This window comes from Nannobrachium achirus (assembly GCF_963921795.1).
Source record: "Nannobrachium achirus genome assembly, chromosome: 9".
Classification (NCBI taxonomy): Eukaryota; Metazoa; Chordata; class Actinopteri; order Myctophiformes; family Myctophidae; genus Nannobrachium; species Nannobrachium achirus.
In genome coordinates, this window is record NC_137818.1 from 7827651 (window position 1) to 7848842 (window position 21192).

The window sequence follows — 21192 nt, forward strand, 5'->3', positions numbered from 1 at the left end:
CTGTCTATGCAACATGCCATCTACTGTAAATAACATTTTGTAGATTTGCAGTCAAGCAAAAAAAAGAGACAAACAAAAGACATAAAAAACAAGTGACAATGCATAAAGTGGTCTCCTAGCAACCACAGATCGTTCTTACAGTAGCCAACAGCGATATTAACTCTTTAGCCGCCATTTACGCCAAAACATGTTTTCAGATTTTACCACACTTGGCTGCCATATACGCCATATGAGCCAATACGCGTAAATCTGTCTTTTGATTGTATAAAACCCATTTAGGCCTAGAATTATTGAATACTTTAACCAGTGAAAAATAGCAGATTTACAAGCTCACAACGAGCTTGTAGATCTGCTATTTTTGAAAAAGTCGTGAAAATGTGTGCAAATCTTTGAATATATGTATTTTCAAAGCGAACATTTGTAACTCAAATTTTGGTTCTGGGTGGTCCCTGGAACTAAATATTTTGAGATGGGGTCCGTGGCCAAATACATATCATTTTGGGGTCCTTCACATGAAAAGGTTTGAGAACCACTGACACAGTAGTCTCTCAAGAACAGACTAACTGAGCTCCAGTTAATTGAAAAGGACCTTTTCTTTCATGATGGCTGGCCAGATTGCTGACATAGAAACATAGTTTTTTCCAAAAATCTTAGAAGGATTCAAAAGACACTTCTAGAATCGGGCCAACATTTTAATTTTCACAATTTTTCAAAAATAGCAGATCTACAAGCTCGCAGGGCGGCACTCGGTGCCACGCTGTGAGCTTGTATATCTGCTATTTTTCAATAGTTAAAGCATAAAATAATGATACGCAATAATGTGTACCCGTTCTACATGGGTTAATATCAGACCGTCTTATACACCCCGCAGTAAAGACAGATCCGAGTATCTGTCTTTCCATTCAGACCAATAATGCTAGAGAATTCAGAAAAGTGGATTTATCTAGGATTCTACTCCTAGATCATCCAAATCGTCCACAGACACATTTTTTCAACCATAACTAAAGAACAGTTCGTCGCGGTCACAATCTTTCTTCACCGGATGAAAGAAGACATGATCGATGGATGTTACAAACGGCGTGAACACTTCCGCGGCTTGTTCAAAATGAGGTAAAATCTTGAAAATTACTGGCGTTTCTGCATTTCTGAGTTATAAAAACTACTAGTTCATAGTCTTAACTAGGGGTACAACGGTTCAGTCAGCCCACGGTTCGGTTCGTATCTCGGTTTTTGGCTCACGGTTTCGGTACAGTAAAAATTGAAAATGAAAAAATAAAGAATCCAAAATGTTCCGTTAATTTTAAAGATGGGGTGCAAACATTTGTTTCCCCCCTAAAACATGATAATCAGTAATTATGATTATACAAGGAGGAAGATTTTCTCCAAGAAAGTGTAGAGAAAGGGTTAAAATCATGTTTTTGTGGCCACAGCCAAAAAAAAGAAAAAAAAGAAATTCGGTTCATTCGGTAATCAATGTGTTCAGACTGTGACAGACGCTGACCTGGTGTTGCTGAGGATGACTGACAGATGATCGACAGATGCCGCTGACCTGGTGTTGTTGATGATGATGATGATGATTGGCTCTGGGCGCCTCAGTGGGAGGGTTCTGGTTGATGCTCAGCCAATCATCGTTGTCTGTGAAGTTCCTGGCTGTGTCCGCGTGAGCGTGTGATTGGCTGGTCTGATCTGACCCAGACTCATGCATCTGGACGAGACTCACCTGCAACCAATGAGGGAGAGAGAGAGAGAGAGAGAGAGAGAGAGAGAGAGAGAGAGACAGAGAGAGAGAGAGAGAGAGAGAGAGAGAGAGAGAGAGAGAAAAGGTGCAAACGGAGGTTAGACATTGATTGAAGTAAATAATTTATTAGAAGTTTGCATTTGTATTTTCAGTGTTGTTTCCTTTAAGGCTCATAGGGCGTTCCACAATTTAGTGGTATAGCAGGAGAACTAATTTGACCACTCTTTTGTGCCAAATCTGGGTTGGACGTGATCAATGTTTGTTTTTAAGTATAAAGTTGTCAAATATGTCAGGAATTTCTTTGTATATTTAGGTTATGTGTCATGCCTGCCATGTGCAACTTTAAAGCCTACAAGCCAAACAGAAATGTAATTGTCAACGACAAAAACACAATTAAATCGTTTCATAATCGTGACAGTCCTAGTACAGTATGTTCATAAGGAGGTTAGACTTAAGGGGCATAAGGTGCATAAGGAGGCTGGGCATACGGTGCATAAGGAACAAGTTTAAACAGACAGCAGCAGGTGCATTTCAGTGAAATAATCAAAATGTATAGCAGCAAACAGCATCCCCCCTCCCGTCCCTTCCAATCCTTTACACTTACAGTAAAATATAAATCAGCCTTCGAGCCATTCCATGAAAACATGTCTTTTCTGTATACAAAACTAATCCCACATATTCAAATATCAACTGAAAGAGGCCCACGATTTAATCACCCCCAAAATGTAAAAACAACAGTTACTTAAAACACATCGATTAAAAAACACATATATAAAAACATCTAAAAGCTCACAATGCAACTTGACGTGAGCTTGTAGATCTGCTATTTTCACATCAAAAATATATATAAAAACTCTGTTCGATAATTCGATTAATTAAAAAAGATCTATAGAATCTAGGCCTATGATAACAACAGTTACTTTACTTTGAAAAGGAACAGAGTGCTTTACTTTGAAAGGGAACACAGGGTGCTTTACTTTGAAAGGGAACAGAGCGTTCTTTAGAAGCAGCTTGCCTCCACAAGGCTTTATAAGCGTCAGAGTCAGAGGACAAGCTAACGAAGGCTAAACACTGCTGTTTGTTGAAGCAGTGATAGTTTCCATGGCGACTGTAAACAGCGGCCCAGGCTGTGGTGTTTATGTACAAACACAGTGAGCAGGTGGAGGAGATAAACGCCCCGCCAGGCCCGCTGGCCCGACCCCTGGCACACATCCACAGAGCTACACAGCAGCTCTGGTGTAGCCCACAGTTTGTTGTGTGATTTGGAGGGAATTGAAAGTGAGGTTATGTTTTTAACTGTACATTAAATGATGAATATTAAGACCTCTATTATTTTGCAAATGTCATCTATTTGTGTTAACTTTTTTTTGGTTAAATGATTATGACGGACTTGAATTGTGTATGTAAAGGCTTGGGGAAAGATTACATTTTTTTTTCTTCACCCAGTGCCAATTGCCTAAGCTGTAATCATGGGCTCTGCTCTCCCTCTGCCAACCTGGGGAGAGCCCCAAACTGAGTTTATGCTTCCTTCAGTGTATGAGGAGTGAACAAGCTGCTTCTTATCACCGGACAGGGGGGAGTTTCCCTGGTTGGATGTAGCGCGTGGAAGGAACACGTTATTCCAACCAGTTCCTTTCCCCTCCATCAGGCAGTATAGAGACCAGGATTACTGCATGTTTTTGTGAGGGTATCTGGCACAACACCTTTGTATGACAAACAATAAAACTTTGCAGAGAATCTACAAGCTCACAATGCATTACAAAAACGCAATGTGTTGTGAGCTTGTAGATCTGCTATTTTCACAGAATGTTTGCCTATAAATCTATTTAATAAGCAGATAAACAATGCATTTATATCTATTTTAGACACAAATATTCATGCAGGTTTTTAAGCAGCACTAACTAACTAATAACAGGTAAACAACATATTTTTCCACAGAAAGGTACTGTCATTCTCTTCACACATTCCCCTGTTTCTCCTTTGTACATAATAATGTTTTGCATTTGTTGATATCATGTATTAATGTGCTATTTATTTTATATGCTATGCTGATTAATTGAATACATATAACCGCAATAGAAACAAGTTCTCAGGACTTTGTTGCATTATCCTTTTAGCCCTAATGTCTGTTTACATATGTCTAATAAAGTATTCAATCTATCAATAAAAACAGTACATGTACAAACAATAAAGGCATAATGCAACCAGAACCAACCAAAGCATTTATAACCCTTAAAGTCCGAATAGAACTCCATCCATTATATAATTTTAGAGAGAGGTCAGTCAGTCAGTCAGTCAGTAGGTCATTCACAAATGCATTTCCACCTTTATCTCTTCAGCAACTGATCCCAATTTTCAAATTTTTCATTGGCCATTAGCATTATACAGAGGCTGACGGAGCCCGATTTCCATTTTCACCAAATTCAAGCTATTAATTAGCGTTTTTATACCACTTCTGTTCAACTCAACTTCAGCCTGTTGTCAGGGCAACGGTCCGTTCCTCCAGGCCATGGGATCTGTAACCCCACACCCACCAATCTCACAGTTGTTGCAGTGTGTGTCTCTCTCTCTCTCTCTCTCTCTCTCTCTCTCTCTCTCTCTCTCTCTCTCTCTCTCTCTCATGTGGTTTGCCTGCATGCACGGGTCACTCATGCACCGGGTGCATTTGATGTGTGTCTTATCTTCCGACGGGTATGGCAAAATTATGTAGAGCAAGCGCATACATCCTCATACTTCTATTCACCTAATTTAGCTGTTAAATTATTTGTATCCATCAAAAAATATACACTCCTCCATGGGCTGCTCCTTACATTATGATGCCCCCACATATTCTCACACACGCACCAGTTACAGTTACTTTCTCCATAACCCACACTCTGCACATATATTGGAGCACATATCTTCAAACGGGTAAGGTCTAGTACATCATAAACACCAGGATGTTTTGATGCATTTAAATACAATGTAGCACTGCTTGTTTGTAATGAGCTGCATCCATTCTGCCTTAAAACACATCAGATCTACAAGCTTGTTTGTAATGAGCTGCATCCATTCTGCCTTAAAACATCAGATCTACAAGCTTTGTTTGTAATGAGCTGCATCCATTTTCCCTCAAAACACATCAGATCTACAAGCTTGTTTGTAATGAGCTGCATCCATTCTGCCTCAAAACACGTCAGATCTACAAGCCCTTGGTGTCATTTTCACCAAGAATGTGGACACGTCATCAGCTGCATAACCGCAGATACCAACATCATAAAAACAGTTCATTAAATGGTAAGTAAAATGTTCATAACGTTGAAGTCCCTACACATTCATTCAAGACCCTTGTATACTTTATATTTTATATGTTTACAGTATGTGTATTTGATGTCCACTAAAGCAGGGGTCCCCTAATTATTACGGGGGGTCCCCAGATGATTGGCTTTGATGTGCAACATTGTTTTCTCACTCAACAGTAAATAAACTAACGTATAGTCAGTGCACTGTAAGTGCAACAGGGTATCTGCACATTTCTGGATTAATACCGATCTTGTCAAGTCTAACGAACACTGTTTGGCCTACACTGTGAAAATGGCTACAATAGTTTCTACAATCAAGCTCACAACACCTTGTTGATTATAATGATTTATTTCTGGGGGTCCCCAGTTCAAATATGATTATTGTGGGGGGTCCCCAGTTCAAATATGATTATTGTGGGGGTCTGAAAAGGATGATAACCACAGCACTGGAGAACATACTGTACATGGCAATACTCTGATAGAATATTACATTATTTAATGTCCATGAATTGAACACCAAGGTAAACAAGACCGTAAAAGGACTTATTTGGGGTGTACTTGAACTATACAGTACTTGAACTGTTCTCCATTTTTTTCTAATAAAATATTCAATCAACCAAACTGACTGGTATTGTCATCTACAGCAGTGGTTCTCAATATAAAGACACTTTCATCCATTCTAGAAGTTCATGTCAAACATTACTGGGAAAAAGGAACAACAATGAGTCAAAGAACAGTTTCATGTTCAGTAACTGTCCTCTTACATAAAGCTATAGTTAAGATGTTTACTGTCTGTAAGGTGCAACAGTAATATCTAATCATATGTTAAATGTATATTTACTAAAAGCTCATGCATACACTGTGGGAAAGAGTAGATCTCCAAACAAGCTATCGACGTGTGGACAGACAGCTGCTTGTAGATCAGCTCTTTTGGAGCAGAGAACAGCAGATGAAACATTTATTACACAATAACTCAACTCATTTATTTACACAACAACAAAAGCTGTTGGAGACAACACAACACAACGGCTAGCAGCAACACACACACACACACACACACACACACGACATACTGTAGTGTACACACACACACGCACACACCGACACAACAATTTTTATTAAAGTAATAAACCCTACCTTGGCTTGGCCTCTCCTCCAGGCGCTCACACAGACACGCACACACAGATCTCAACAGCCTGTTGTTCGTTGGGACTAAAACAGGAGAAGCTAACACTGTTAGCCCATCTCTCTCTGTGTGTGTGTATGGGGAGGTAACAGAAGCTAACACCGTTAGCCTGGTGATGCTAGCAGCCAGGGGGCGGGGCCAGTGGGAAAAAGTAAACAATGGTGACGTCACCGCCCACCGTGCCGTGGCAGCGTTCCAGGACACATGGAATGGAGAGAGAGCAGAGGCGTCAATTGGGTGGGTATGGCAAGCTATGGCAGCTGCCATACCTTGGCTAAAGAGGGAAATAATAAAATGTACTGTAATCGTGCCTGTTGCTAAGGTATGGCAACATGACTGGTGTTTTGCATGCGCGCGAAGGCGCGCGTGCAAGACACCAGTCATGTTGCCATACCTTAGCTTTTTCTGAACTGACGCCACTGGGAGAGAAACTGTTTGAGGCTTATTCAATATAAAACCGTTTGTTGTATGGATGGATTCATGTCCAATAATTAAAAAATATAATCGTCATAATAAGTCTGAAAATTGCTGTCAATTTATTGGAAAATGTTGGGAAAACATAATAAACTAGAAAAGAAAATTTCTAAGAAATTTTAAGTGTGCCTGCAGCTCGCTAAGTCTGTGCAACCTTGTGTAGCGGTTGGTGTTAGCATTAGCGTTATTAACATTAGCATTTTTTTGCATAAACTTTAACATTATTGTTCTTCATATGACACCACCCACATGTCTGTACGACAAACGGTTCACGAGAAAACAGGTCACTTCCTGTTTGGTGAGGGGCACTTCCTGTTTGGCGAAATAGGCCCCAATTAAGTTTAAGGACTCTTAATCTTGTCATTTGACGCAACCCGCGTGTCTGTATGACAAACGGTTCACGAGATCAAGGGTCACTTCCTGTTTGGTGAGGGGCACTTCCTGTTTGGCGAAATAGGCCCCAATTAAGGTCATGGACGATTAATGAATTAAAGCTGCAAGCAGCGATGACCGGGCCCTCGCAGCTCTACCCACGTCACAAGGCCAGCAGCCAATCAGAAACCAAACAGGAAGTCAGCCATTTCGACTAATTAGTGGCGTTTTGGCGCATTTTTGGCCGTTATCACGGGTCGCACTTTAACGACAGTTTTGTGAGAAAAAAAAAGTTTTTTGAGAAAAAAAAAAGTTTTTTGAGAAAAAAAAAGTTTTTTGAGAAAAAAAAAATTGAAAAAAAAATTGAGAAAAATAAATTTTTGAGGAAAAAACATTTTGAGAAAAAAAATTTGAGAAAAAAAAATTTTTTGAGAAAAAAAAATTTGAGAAAAAAAAATTTGAGAAAAAAAAAAAGAGAAAAAAAAATTTGAGAAAAAAAAATTGAGAAAAAAAAATTTTTGAGAAAAAAAAATTTTTTGAGAAAAAAAAAATTTGAGAAAAAAAAAATTTGAGAAAAAAAATTTTGAGAAAAAAAATTGAGAAAAAAAAATCTTTGAGAAAAAAAAAATTTTGAGGAAAAAAGTATGACACCAGCCGCGAGTCTGTACGACAAACGGTTCATGAATTATAGAGGCACTTCCTGTTTGGTGAAGGGCACTTCCTGTTATAGAGGGGGCGGGGCTTAATCAATTACAGCTCATCCCTATTGGTCGGAAAAAGACCAAAGTTGTGTGAGCATTTTACATTTTAAATGACGTTGCTAGGCAAAAGTATGGCAGATTTGGCGCCAAAGTTTCTGGGTTTTTTTCGGAGTCCCCCATTCAAAGTCAATGGAGTTTTTGGGCGTCGTTTTTTGCGAATTACGTCGCAATGGTAACGCGGATCAGAAAGAAAAGTAATAGCACACCATTCCCGGTCGAGCCGCACGTTTTGATGTATATATTGCGGCGGTGGCGTAAATTGTGCGGCAGTTATTACGTGCTGAAGTTTCCCCCATTCTAAGTCAATGGGGTTTTTGGGCGTCGTTTTTTGCGAATTACGTCGCAATGGTAACGCGGATCGGAAAGAAAAGTAATAGCACACCATTCCCGGCCGAGCCGCACGTTTTGATGTATATATTGCGGCGGTGGCGTAAATTGTGCGGCAGTTATTACGTGCCGAAATTTGTGGGATCATTATTATCATTAAGTATGGCGGATTACAATAAGTGTTCTGCTATTGCATAGCAGGCACACTTAACTAGAAAAGAAAATTTCTAAGAAATTTTAAGTGTGCCTGCAGCTCGCTAAGTGTGTGCAACCTTGTATGTGTTAACATTAGCATATTTGTTAGCATTAGCATTTGTTAGCATTAGCATGTGTTAGCATTAGCATTTGTTAGCATTAGCATTTGTTAGCATTAGCATTAGCGGTTACGTTTTGCGCGTTTGTGGTGCCCCCTATGGGTCGAAGTGGAAATGCTTTTGGGTATATGTTCAGTATAGCGCCCCCCACTTGTGTTTAAAATGTGGTGTTGACTGGATGTTTCGTTTGTGATTTATGGCTACTTCTTACAAAACGGGCTCCTCCCGCTAACTTTGGAACCCTGTTACGGAAGAACGGTATGGACTATCAAAATATCGTTTAAATATCTTTATCGCATGAGTCCATAGATCGTGTGTATCGATTTTTGTGACATTTGGAGAAAATATGTAGGAAAAGGAGCAAAAAGTGTGTTTTGAAGAAAATTCAAAATGGCGGAAAATCTATCCTGACGCAAATGGGCGTGGCCTATATGAAAAGATGCGTCATGACCCAAGGAATCCAGGGAAAAAGGAATTTTCATTTTTCGACCCACGGTTCAAGAGTTACAGGCCGAAAGGTAAAGTGGACTGTTATAGCGCCACCATGAGGCCAACTGACGAAATTATTTTTTATTTAATCCTTGATATCATTATGAATCTCCTCTCCAAGTTTTGAAACTGTAGCCCCTATGGTTTGCAAGAAAAAAAATATTGAATGTGAGTTTTTGCGATTCCCATTATAAGTCAATGGGTAAAATTAATTCACTAATAAATTAATATCAATTAAACGATACAACTTTTCTCTTAGAAAAGTAATAGCACCCCATTCCCGGCCGAGCCGCACGTTTTGATGTATATATTGCGGCGGTGGCGTAAATGGTGCGGCAGTTATTACGTGCCGAAATTATATATAATGTCGGAACATTATATATATATATATATATCTATACTATAATTTTGCGAATGTCTGAGTGAGTGAGTGTCTGTCTGTCTGTCTCAGCGTTTCTCCTCGGTGGCTGGAGCAATTGATCTGAAAACGCATCACCATCAGCATATGAACACACCTGACATAACTGTGAAGCCCGTTTGTCACTTTCACAAATCGTATGCTGTATATTAGCATTTCTATGGTGTATCTATATCTATTTAGCCTATTTGGCCCTCTTACAGATGTTGTCCAAAAATCATGCAGATCGGTACACAGTATCTCTGTAGCCGTTAAATGGAACGGGTATGTATATTAGCATTTTTATGGTGTAACTACTATCTATTCTGCATCTAGCATGAGGCATATCTATTCTGCATCTAGCATGGGGCAACATGTTTAACCAGCTCTGTGTGTGTGTGTGTGTGTGCGTGTGTGTGCGTGTGTGTGTGTGTGTGTGTGTGTGTGTGTGTGTGTGTGTGGGTGTGTGTGTGTGTGTGTGGGGGGGGGGGGGGGGGGGGGGGGGGGGGGTGTTGGCTGGCCCTCTTTCAGATGTTGTCATGTAGATCGGTACACAGTATCTCTGTAGCCTTTAAACGAAACGGGTATTTCTTACATTGATGCTCCTACATATTATCATGCACGCACCAGAAAGTTACTTTCCATCCCTCATATACTGTGTGCACAGTGCACACCCCATAACCCACACACTGCACATCATTTCGGAGCTCATATCTTTGAACGGGTAAGGACTAGTCTATACTATAATTTTGCGAATGTCTGAGTGAGTGAGTGAGTGTCTGTCTGTCTGTCTCAGCGTTTCTCCTCGGTGGCTGGAGCAATTGATCTGAAATCGCATCACCATTAGCATATGAACACACCTGACATAACTGTGAAGCCCGTTTGTCACTTTCACAAATCGTATGCTGTATATTAGCATTTTTATGGTGTATCTATATCTATTTAGCCTACAGTACCTTTTGTGACCACACATGTTAAGGGAGGGGCGCTGTTGTTCAGGCCATTAGCACAATCACACACAAACCCCCCCACACACACACACACACACACGGGGGGGGGGGGGGGGGGGGGGGGGGTTCTGGCCCTGTTACAGATGTTGTCCAAAAATCATGCAGATCGGTACACAGTATCTCTGTAGCCGTTAAATGGAACCTTACATTGATGCTCCTACATATTAGCATGCAAGCACCAGTTAAAGTTACTTTCCATCCCTCATATACTGTGTGCACAGTGCACATCCCATAACCCACACACTGCACATCATTTCGGAGCTCATATCTTTGAACGGGTAAGGGCTAGTATATATAAGTATGGCGGATTACAATAAGTGTTTTGCCATTGCATTGCATGGCAGGCACACTTAATTATATCATCAAATACATTTAAGAAATGATCTTAATGTTAATATATTGGATTATTATTGAATAGAGAAATTACAACCAGCAGTAAAGGAGGCTATGAAGTATTTTATTAAAACTAGCCCTTACCCGTTCAAAGATATGAGCTCCGAAATGATGTGCAGTGTGTGGGTTATGGGATGTGCACTGTGCACACAGTATATGAGGGATGGAAAGTAACTTTAACTGGTGCTTGCATGCTAATATGTAGGAGCATCAATGTAAGAAAAAACCCGTTCCATTTAACGGCTACAGAGATACTGTGTACCGATCTGCATGATTTTTGGACAACATCTGTAACAGGGCCAGAACCCCCCCCCCCCCCCCCCCCCCCCCCGCCCGCCTGCCTGCACAAACCCCCCCCCCCCCCCCCCCCCCCCCCCCGTGTGTGTGTGTGTGTGTGTGGGTTTGTGTGTGATTGTGCATGGCCTGAACAACAGCGCCCCTCCCTTAACATGTGTGGTCACAAAAGGTACTGTAGGCTAAATAGATATAGATACATCATAAAAATGCGAATATACAGCATACGATTTGTGAAAGTGACAAACGGGCTTCACAGTTATGTCAGGTGTGTTCATATGCTGATGGTGATGCGATTTCAGATCAATTGCTCCAGCCACTGAGGAGAAACGCTGTGACAGACAGACAGACAGACACTCACTCACTCACTCACTCACTCACTCACTCACTCAGACATTCGCAAAATTATAGTATAGATATAACATCCTGTACCGCTTGTAAACACTAGGAGGCACTGTTGCAACATCACTCCGTTTAATACCTAGGTATTACACTGGATCCTGAACTCACATTCAAACCACATATTGATCTCACTGTTAAAAAAACCTATGGCAGTTTATGTTCACTCTATCCATCTATTAACTGTTTCTCCTTTGAAGTAAGGAAAATAATTATATCACAAGTACGTAATGAAGCTAGCGTTTGTTTAACATGAGTGGTCTGCCATGCACGTGGAATAAAGTATCACTGACTGACTGCAGCTGCCCAAGTATCCCAAGCCAGCTCAGGAGGGGGCGGGGTGAACGCTGTCGCTCAACCGCCGCGTTAGCCCACCCCGCCCCTGGCTGGCGGCTCCCAAGCATAGCTCCCAAGCCAGCTCAGGAGGGGGCGGGGTGAACCCGGTGGGGCGGAGTGAACCCTGTCGCTCAACCGCCGCGTTAACCCCGCCCACCCGCCGGGTTCACTCCGCCCCTTGCCGGCTACTGCAATCAGGGGTGACTCCAAGTACTACTTCCCATTGTAGATTATGCTGACATTGTTTATCTAACAGCCACTGACACCAATCTCAAGCCTCTCAATGTTTTCTATAACTCCTTATGTAGATTTGTACTAAGATGCCCGTATAGAACACACCACTGCAATCTGTATAGTTCACTTGATTGGCTGCAGCCTAAGGCAAGAAGGCAACTTCACTGGTACCTATTCCTTTTTAAATGTGTACATTTCAACTGTCCATCTTATTTGAAACAATCCCTGGAACCATACACATCACCATATCCACTCAGGAACTCACAACATCCCTATTTCACTGTCCCCCCAAACATAACCACTGTATCTGGACGCAGGGCATTCCACTACAAAGCTCCATCTGACTGGAACAATCTCCCTCTTTCAATCAGATCTGTTACATATTTTGGCCGCTTCAGGACTTCCTTGTACTCACATCTTGAAACAACCTGTTCATGCTTCTAATATTGATTGTATCTGTACTTTCAATTTATTAATTACTATTATTATTGTTATTACTACTATTATTACCCTTATTATTTTAATTATGTCAAGACTTATATGGATTTCTGAACTTCCCACAGCTCTCCTAAGAGACTTGGAAAGAAATTGTGCTATTTTATTATGAACATTAGTGAGAACCTATTACATGAAGATGGGTTGAAAAGTGGCAAAGTCCTAAGAGGAGGAGAGGAGAGAGGAAGGGGAGGTGAGGAGGAGGAAGGGAGGTGGAGGTGGAAAGGGGTGAGAAGAGGAGGGAGGGTTCCCTTTCTCCTTTTTACCTTTTACTCAGTTCTGACCCTTTTAACTTTGTAGGGTGACTGAGTACTGAGAATGACTGTACAACCCAATGTGCACCCGGACAGCCTGCAAAAAGTAATCTAGTTAGAGACTTTGTTGTATAAGAAAGGTTTCTATAGGAGGCTCATAGATTCTGAGCCGTTCTACATTTTCCAGTGCGACTGAACAGCCTTTTTACTGCGTGTGGCTTTTAAATACAAAATATTGAACCAATGAAAATAATTAAAAAGCTCTTCTGACAGAACCTCCTGACTCCATTCAACATTTCCAACCAATGATGGACAAAAAAACTATCTCCACATTAATGGTGGAAAAACCTCCTAACTCCATAAAGTGATGATAATATAAAAACCTCCTACCGGTAACTCCATCGAGCTGTATTTGCAGCATGGAATGGTGGACAAAATCTTATCCAATACACAAAAACATTCAAAGTTTGGGGTCTGAGAGGCTAAATGTCATCAAATGGTGGTTATGTGGCTCAAATGATGAATAAATAATAAAGAATGGACCTTATGTCAGGAGTCAAAGTTTAAAGTCCCGAATGTGCTGTGAAAAATGTCTTTATTTCAACACATCCAACTATTAGGTCATTGATTGATTTATCTGCTTTCCTTTACGATAAAGATGAAACTATTACCCGAAATGATAGTTATTGTATGCGGTCTTAGTGCGGTCTTAGTGATCATTACATGATCTACTCTACGCGTGAAATACACAAACCCAAGGCTAGTGGCCACAAAACAGTTGTAGCTAGAAGCCTTAAAACTACTCCAGTGAGGCTTTAAATCACACACTAGCGAATACAGATTTTTCCCCAGAACTGCAGTGTACAGATGTCGAAGGAGCATGGTGTGGTTTTAAAACCAAATTGACCGATGCTCTAGACAACGTGGCCCCCTTGCAAACCACCAGGGTTAAAGCCCGCCAAGAGCCATGGTATAACTCAGATATTGTCGAATCAGCTAAACTCAGAGACAAAAAGTACGATGAAAAACGAAAGTGCTGCAAAAAGCTTGGAAAAAATTCAACCCTGACCTCAATATCCAAATCAAGCATCTTACTGCTCAGTGTAAGAAACTTAGAAACCAGACGAACGCCCTAGTTAGATCCGCCAAAAAAAACGACATCGATGACAAAATCGACGAATACAAAAAAAATCGAACCTCTGTTCGAAGTGGAGCTGTGTGTGTGTGTGTGTGTGTGTGTGTGTGTGTGTGTGTGTGTGTGTGTGTGTATTGCAGTTGATGCTCAGGGCAGGCTAGACTCAACAGCACCTCTCTGGTCACCCAGGGTTACTACATACAGGCTACATACAGACCCACCCACCCACCCACATACCCACATACCCACCCACATACCTACACACACGGCCACGTATAGGGGAGCTTGTGTTCCACACAGCTCCAAAAAACACGAGACCTATGGAGGTTGCTTAACAACCAATTAGGCTTAAAACCTAAAACCATATGCCACAGCATAAACATCAAAACGGACGCCGCTCTCATTTCTGACAAATGTGAAGTGGCTACCCATCTTAACAAAACCTTTACCACCATGGCCCGTTCATTGGTCGAATGACTGGTCGCCCCATCTGGGCGGTATGGTGTAAAATTTGTTAAGAAATTCTACAATAAACTGGGCGTCAGAAAAGACAGCTTTAAACTTGCCACAGTGACAACTGATGAAGTGTTTAAAAAACTGAGCGCCCTACCTCAACACAAGGCCACTGGCCTTGATAAAATTCCAGCTAGATTCCTCAGAGATTCAGCCGCCACCATTGCACCGATCATTGCCCACATAATTAACCTTTCCATCGAACAGGGTCATGTCCCACAGGACTTCAAACTAGCAAAAGTAACCCCCCTGCATAAAAAAGGTAGCAAACTAGACCCTGGAAACTACCGTCCCGTTTCCATTCTTAGCTCCATATCCAAAGTCATGGAGAAAATAGTCTACGAACAGATAGCAAGATATCTCGATGAGAATAATCTGATTTACGAGTTCCAATCTGGATTCAGAAAATCTCATTCCACTGACACATGCCTTCTCTATTTGACTGACCATATCAAACGCGAAGCGGATGACGACAAATATAGTGGCATGGTCATGATGGACCTCCAGAAGGCATTTGACACCGTAAATCATTCTATTCAGATTGAGAAACTAAAAGCCATCGGTCTTGACAACGCAGCAGTGAGTTGGATGCAATCTTACCTGGTGGGGAGGGAACAGGTGGTGGAGATTAACGGTACCCTGTCCCCCCCCCCCCCCCCCCTCCCAGTAAGCTGTGGTGTTCCTCAAGGTAGCATACTGGGACCTCTGTTGTTAATAATAATAATAACTAATATACGTGAACGACATGGCATCTGCTTGTGACTGCAACCTGTTCCTGTTCGCGGGTGACTCGGCTCTCCTAGTCTCGGGCAAGGACCACTTGCAGGTTGAAAAGACACTTAACTCTGAACTAAGTAAGATCTGCACATGGCTTGATGACAACAAATTATCAATTCACCTGGGAAAAACTGAGTCCATCCTCTTTGGATCAAATCATAACCTCAAAAAAGTCGATAACTTCACAATCAAAGTGGGTGACAAGGTCATAACACGAAAAAACGAAATCTCTTACTTAGGATGTATCCTTGAAGCTAATCTTTCCAGTGAAAAGATGACATCTAAAGTAATAAATAAAATCAACCAACGAACTCGTTTCCTACAGAGGATCGCCCCAATGGTCAATTTCAACACACTGAAGACCATAGCTGGTGCAATAATCCAGCCCCTCTTTGACTACGGAGTCCACGTATGGTATATCGTGACGCCCCACAAGCCCTGAAAACTAAACTCCAAACAGCCCAAAATAAACTAATTAGGGTCCTACTTCACCTTCCCTATCAGACTCACCTCACCGCTACTCACCAGTTAAGAGTGGGGTGGCTCAGAGTAGATGACAGAGTACAGCAACTTGCAATGGGCCTGGTGTATAAGATACACTACACCACTATGATACCCAAGTACCTGTCAAAATACTTTATAAACATTAAGGATGTCCATAATTACAACACCAGAGGCAGCGCCACAGATCACTTTCAACCCAGAGTCAAAACCAACAAAGGGTCAAACTATTTTTTCTGCTATACCACCAAAATGTGGAAAGCCTTACAGAAGGTCATAAAGGAGTGTGGATCAATAGCATCCTTTAAAATTGCCCTGAAAAATCACTTACAGGCAGCAGCCGTTCGCAACTGGTAAAAAACTAACCTAGCCCAACCCTACCCTCCCCTGCCCCTTCTTTGTATATACTGTTTGTTTAGACTTACTGTTTTCTTTTTTGTTTTTCTTTACATATCTACTGCATAGTACTGTGTTCTATTTGTCTGTCATTCAATGTTATATGAGATACTTCAATGGTTTCCAGTGGAAATAAGCTTAGTCTTTTCATGGATCTCCTTTTAGTAGACCTTGTACCAGTGAACTGTACCGTCATGAAACTGTACCTTTTCCTATGCAAACTTCTAATAAAGTCTTCAATCAATCAATCAAAGCAATACTTGGCTGAACCACAGGAGGGCGCCGTTGTGTTGTATTTTACGTTGAAAGCTCGTGATGTGTCAGTGTGTGCTGATAACATGATGTTTCTGTTGGAATAAATAAATACATAGATTAATGAATACACTGCCGTACCACTTTAATTCTTTTCATTCATTTTTTCCCCTCTAAATTAATTAATGGGTGTGAAGTAAACAAATAGTTTAATTAATGGATTAGTTTAATGAATATCTATACTATAATTTTGCGAATGTCTGAGTGAGTGAGTGAGTGAGTGAGTGAGTGTCTGTCTGTCTGTCTGTCTGTCTGTCTGTCTGTCTGTCTGTCTGTCTGTCTGTCTGTCTGAAACAGCGTTTCTCCTCAGTGGCTGGAGCAATTGATCTGAAATCGCATCACCATTAGCATATGAACACACCTGACATAACTGTGAAGCCCGTTTGTCACTTTCACAAATCATATGCTGTATATTAGCATTTTTATGGTGTATCTACTATCTATTCTGCATCTAGCATGAGGCACATCTATTCTGCATCTAGCATGAGGCAAAATGTTTAACCAGCTCTGTGTGTGTGTGTGTGTGTGTGTGTGTGTGTGTGTGTGTGTGTGTGTGTGTGTGTGTGTGTGTGTGTGCGCAGGCGGCAGGGCGGGCGGGGGGGTGGGTAGCCATTAAACGCAACGGGTATTTCTTACATTGATGCTCCTACATATTATCATGCAAGCACCAGTTAAAGTTACTTTCCATCCCTCATATACTGTATGCACAGTGCACATCCCATAACCCACACACTGCACATCATTTTGGAGCTCATATCTTTGAACGGGTAAGGGCTAGTTATTTTTAAATTGTGAGGTTTGAGATCTTTTAAAACCATTTTAATATCCCAAGAAAGAAAATTAAAAAGACCATTATTGCACCAATAGTAATCAACAAATGATATCAAAACTGGTAAAACATTGTCCAAATTGTAAAATAGGTCTAATAGAAAGCGGGGCAAACATTTTTAAATATAGGCACACACACCGTAGCTAATAGACCTATCTGGGTGTGCCTTGGCATAAAAAAAAGTTGGTCTATCTAGAACACTGGTCTAGAGCATTGGTTCTCAAAGTGGGGTCCGGGGACCCCCAGGGGTCCTTGAGAGGGAGTTCCAGGGGGCTAAATGATAGTTAGGAACTAAATGGACCCTTATGGGTAGGCCTATGTCACTTAGAGAGTGTACAAATGGAACCTGAAGGGTCCATTTGGTTCCATTTGTACACTCTCAGAGTTACATTAACATTGATTTTACAATATAAATCGGGGTCTCAGAGATAGAAATACCATTAAATAGGGGTCCGCAGCCTAATGCATGTCAAACTGTGGGTCCTTGAAATTAAAATGGTTGAGAATCACAGCTAGAGCCATAAAAACCACTGGTTGAGAACCACTGGTCTAGACTAGAGCGACCTACAGGGGGAAAAACATGGGAACAGACTAAAATGTAGGTCTTGTATTTTAGTATTTTACTGTTGTTTTTTTCTCTTCTGTTTGTACCTTTTAGTGTTTATTATGTGTGTGTTTGTTTTTGTAATGTTGCTTGTTTTCTGTGCGGGACTACGGATGTAAACTAGCGTTCGTGTGCGTTATTTCATGTGTGGTGATGGTTAATGTGTCCAAATAAAGGTGTAGTAGATAAATAAATACTGGCAGCACCATCTGTGTTGAGAGGTCTGTGTGTCTGATGACCGATGCTTCCGGATGAGTCATGGCAACCATTTATTATAGGACACTTTTATTTACAACACCCACATCCACAGCAATAAGCACACACACACACACACACACCCCTATGAGTCAGCCTATGACACACACACACACACACACACACACACACACACACACACACACACACACACACACACACAAACACGCACGCGCACACACACACACACACACACACACACACACACACACACACACACACACACACACACACACACACACACACACACACACGCACACACACACACAAATTGGCCTGTAAGTGGCATTGTAGGAGCAGTGTCCAAATGTTGTTTGCAAAATGCAACCTCATGGAAAATAGATGAAGAGGGGGCATGTGAGAAATGTTATGGTTTGGCAGCCAAGGAGTGTGTGTGCAGAGTTTGGCATGGATAGGAGCAGCGGTGCCGGTGATAAGAGTAGGGCCAAAAGTGTGACGTGACATGACGGACATACTGACTGACTGACTGACAGACAGCCGGTGGAGCTTTTCATAACATAAACCAATGACATAAATCAAAACAGCACCCTGCATGTGTGCAAACACACGCACGCACACTCACAAACTTTCCCATGACCAGCACTAACACAATAACACAACAGTGTACAACGCCACAATAGAAATATATATAAAAGTGTGTATTTGTGGATTTGGCACAAAAGATTGTCAAATGCGTTCTCCTGCTATGCCACTAAAATGTGGAACGCCCTACCGAAGGCCTTGAAGGAGTGTAAATCCCTATGTCTATCTTTAAAACAGCACTGAAAAGCCACTTATAGGGCTGCTACTCAAAATGAAAACAAAGCCCATCCTTACCTTCCCCTGACCTTTCTATTGTAAATACAGGGGCGTCAATTGGGTATGGCAGGGGTATGCAGCTGCCATGGGTCCAGGGGGGGAAATAAAAGTTACTTTTAAATATAAATTCATGAATGTCTCTTTGTCTATCTGTGCTGGTTATTATGTTGTTAAATTACAGTAAAATAACTACAAATGCAAAATGTTACAAAATGGTAACTTAAACAAGGTATTTTAATTATATTCTCCAATCGTGTATTCTCCCCATCTTAACAAAATGGTATATTCCCAGGTTCCGCAGGTCAGCTGCACAGGTACAATTCATTATTGTTAATTGTGGCACGTTTACTAACTTGCCAAGTTTAGCTGCACTTGTACGACCATTCCAGGCTGCCATATCCAGCCCAAGAAACCGTAGAAAACGGGGGGGAAAAGACGTCGCATGTTGCCCTCCGCAAAACGTACAAGGACCAGTTCCTGGATCAGTGACATGACAATCAACCAGTCGCTTTTAGTGAGTAATAGATGACTTATTTAAACCATAACCATTATGCAAAGATAGGAAATCTACTGGTTACAACATGATTAAAGTGTATTTAACCTGAATGCTATCATTCTATTGAGCAGTGTTGTTTTAGTCATAATTTAGTCATCTGAAATGTTTTAGTTTTAGTCTAATTTTAGTCGACTAAATGTCATAAGATTTTAGGTGACTAAATCTACAGTTGATTTAGTCAACTAAAGTGTATTTTGGCAGGCCTTGATGACATGGTAATGGCTGATTTTAAACTTGGTTGCGTGACGAAAATAGCCGATCTACAAGCTCACAACGCGTCGCGCTGCGACAAGCCTAAAACATAAAATTACTCTTCTTCACTAGTCCCTCCCTAACGTTTTAGTCTAGTTTTTATTTTGTTGACGAAATTGTCAATATATTTAGTCTTAGTTTTAGTCATCACAGCTTAGTTTTTATTTAGTTTTCGTCAGTGAAAAAAACGCAGTCGACAAATATTTTTCGCCATAGTTTTAGTCGACGAAATCAACACTGCTATTGAGAGGAGGATGATGTGGAATTCATGTGTTCTGTGTTGAGAGCTCACGCTGGAAATCCTCCAAAACACAATCAACAACACAGAAAACAAAACTCTTTGTCTGTATTGATTTTTTTTTCTATGAACCACCACCATCATAAGTTCAAGATTGATCACTGGCCTACAAAACACAGCAGAAATGACTTCCTGTATGTTTGTTTACAGGTCAAAGATCAGCAGTTGGGGCCCAACCACTGGCGTGGCAGTTAATAATTATTTATTGGCGTGTTAACCAACTGGTGCCTTACTGTAGTGGTGTGGAAAGGTTATGTTCTACTGGTGTGTTCAGGGTTAACACGGTCATGAAATTCCTGAAATATTTTGAAATTAGAAAAACATTTTTCCAGTACTGGAAAAGTTTTGGAATTGATCAAGGGTCCTGGAAGGTCCTGGAAGAAATAGCTATGCATTGTCTTCGGTTATATTGGATTTTGTTAATACCTCTGAAATGACGAATTAAACATGGCCAAACATGGCCAAATAATATTAGAGGCAGAAATTGTGAAAATAGCCGATGTACATGCTCACAACGCCTCGCAAAGCGAGGCGTTGTGAGCATGTAGATCTGCTATTTTCACAATAGAACCGTGTTATACAAAATGTAATGCCTCAACTCTTAGTACTCGTCAGGGTGCCGGGTCCCCATTTCAAATATGATTATTTCGGGGGTCAGCCTGAAAAGGTTGAGAACCACTGTCATACACTACCTGTCTTTAGGCATTGCACATAGGAGTAAGCGACTTGTTATTGAGCTGAATTATTGTTATATAGTCCTGGAAATCGGGTTAAATATTCTGGAAAAGTCTTGGAAAAGTTTTGGAAATTAATTGGTAAAGATATGTGGGAACCCTGTGTGTTGCTTCAGTGTGCTGTTGTTCTTGTTTAAGCATCCTTTAAGGTCTGGAAAGGCACTTTATTGAAAATAAAAATAAAATAAATACATTTGTTATTGTTTACTTCTATGCAGAAATCCAGCAGTGTTGTTGTGAAATGGCAGTTCACAGAGAACCTACTCTGAAACCCCCTGGAACAGAATAAGGCTGTTTAATGACAGCAGAACCTTTGAAAGTCCAATGTTGCCCAATCCTGGCAGGCTGGGACGGAGAAAACACAGGAAACACCTGTTAAAGTTTGAAAATTAGGGGAATAACAATTTTAACAAATCCTGGAGTTTGCGGAGAAACTGACCTCTCCACACAGTGTCTG

General features: G+C 41.0%; 1 protein-coding gene across 2 annotated transcripts in view; it reads right to left on the reverse strand.

Annotated features, from left to right (window-relative positions):
- Window positions 1-6279, reverse strand: part of LOC308292021 (forkhead box protein P1-B-like) — a 53790-nt gene extending 47511 nt beyond the window's left edge. Inside the window, exons 1-2 of one of the 2 annotated variants that reach the window (XM_080734220.1) lie at window positions 6157-6279; window positions 1550-1720 (exon numbers count right to left, since the gene is read on the reverse strand). In XM_080734220.1, the coding sequence (XP_080590346.1) occupies window positions 1550-1705 (156 nt within the window). In that variant the 5' untranslated portion in view covers window positions 1706-1720; window positions 6157-6279. Of the gene's footprint in view, window positions 1-1501; window positions 1721-6156 lie in introns of both variants that reach the window. The other variant, XM_080734219.1, reaches the window with a different exon arrangement.
- Window positions 6280-21192: the final 14913 nt, after the last annotated feature.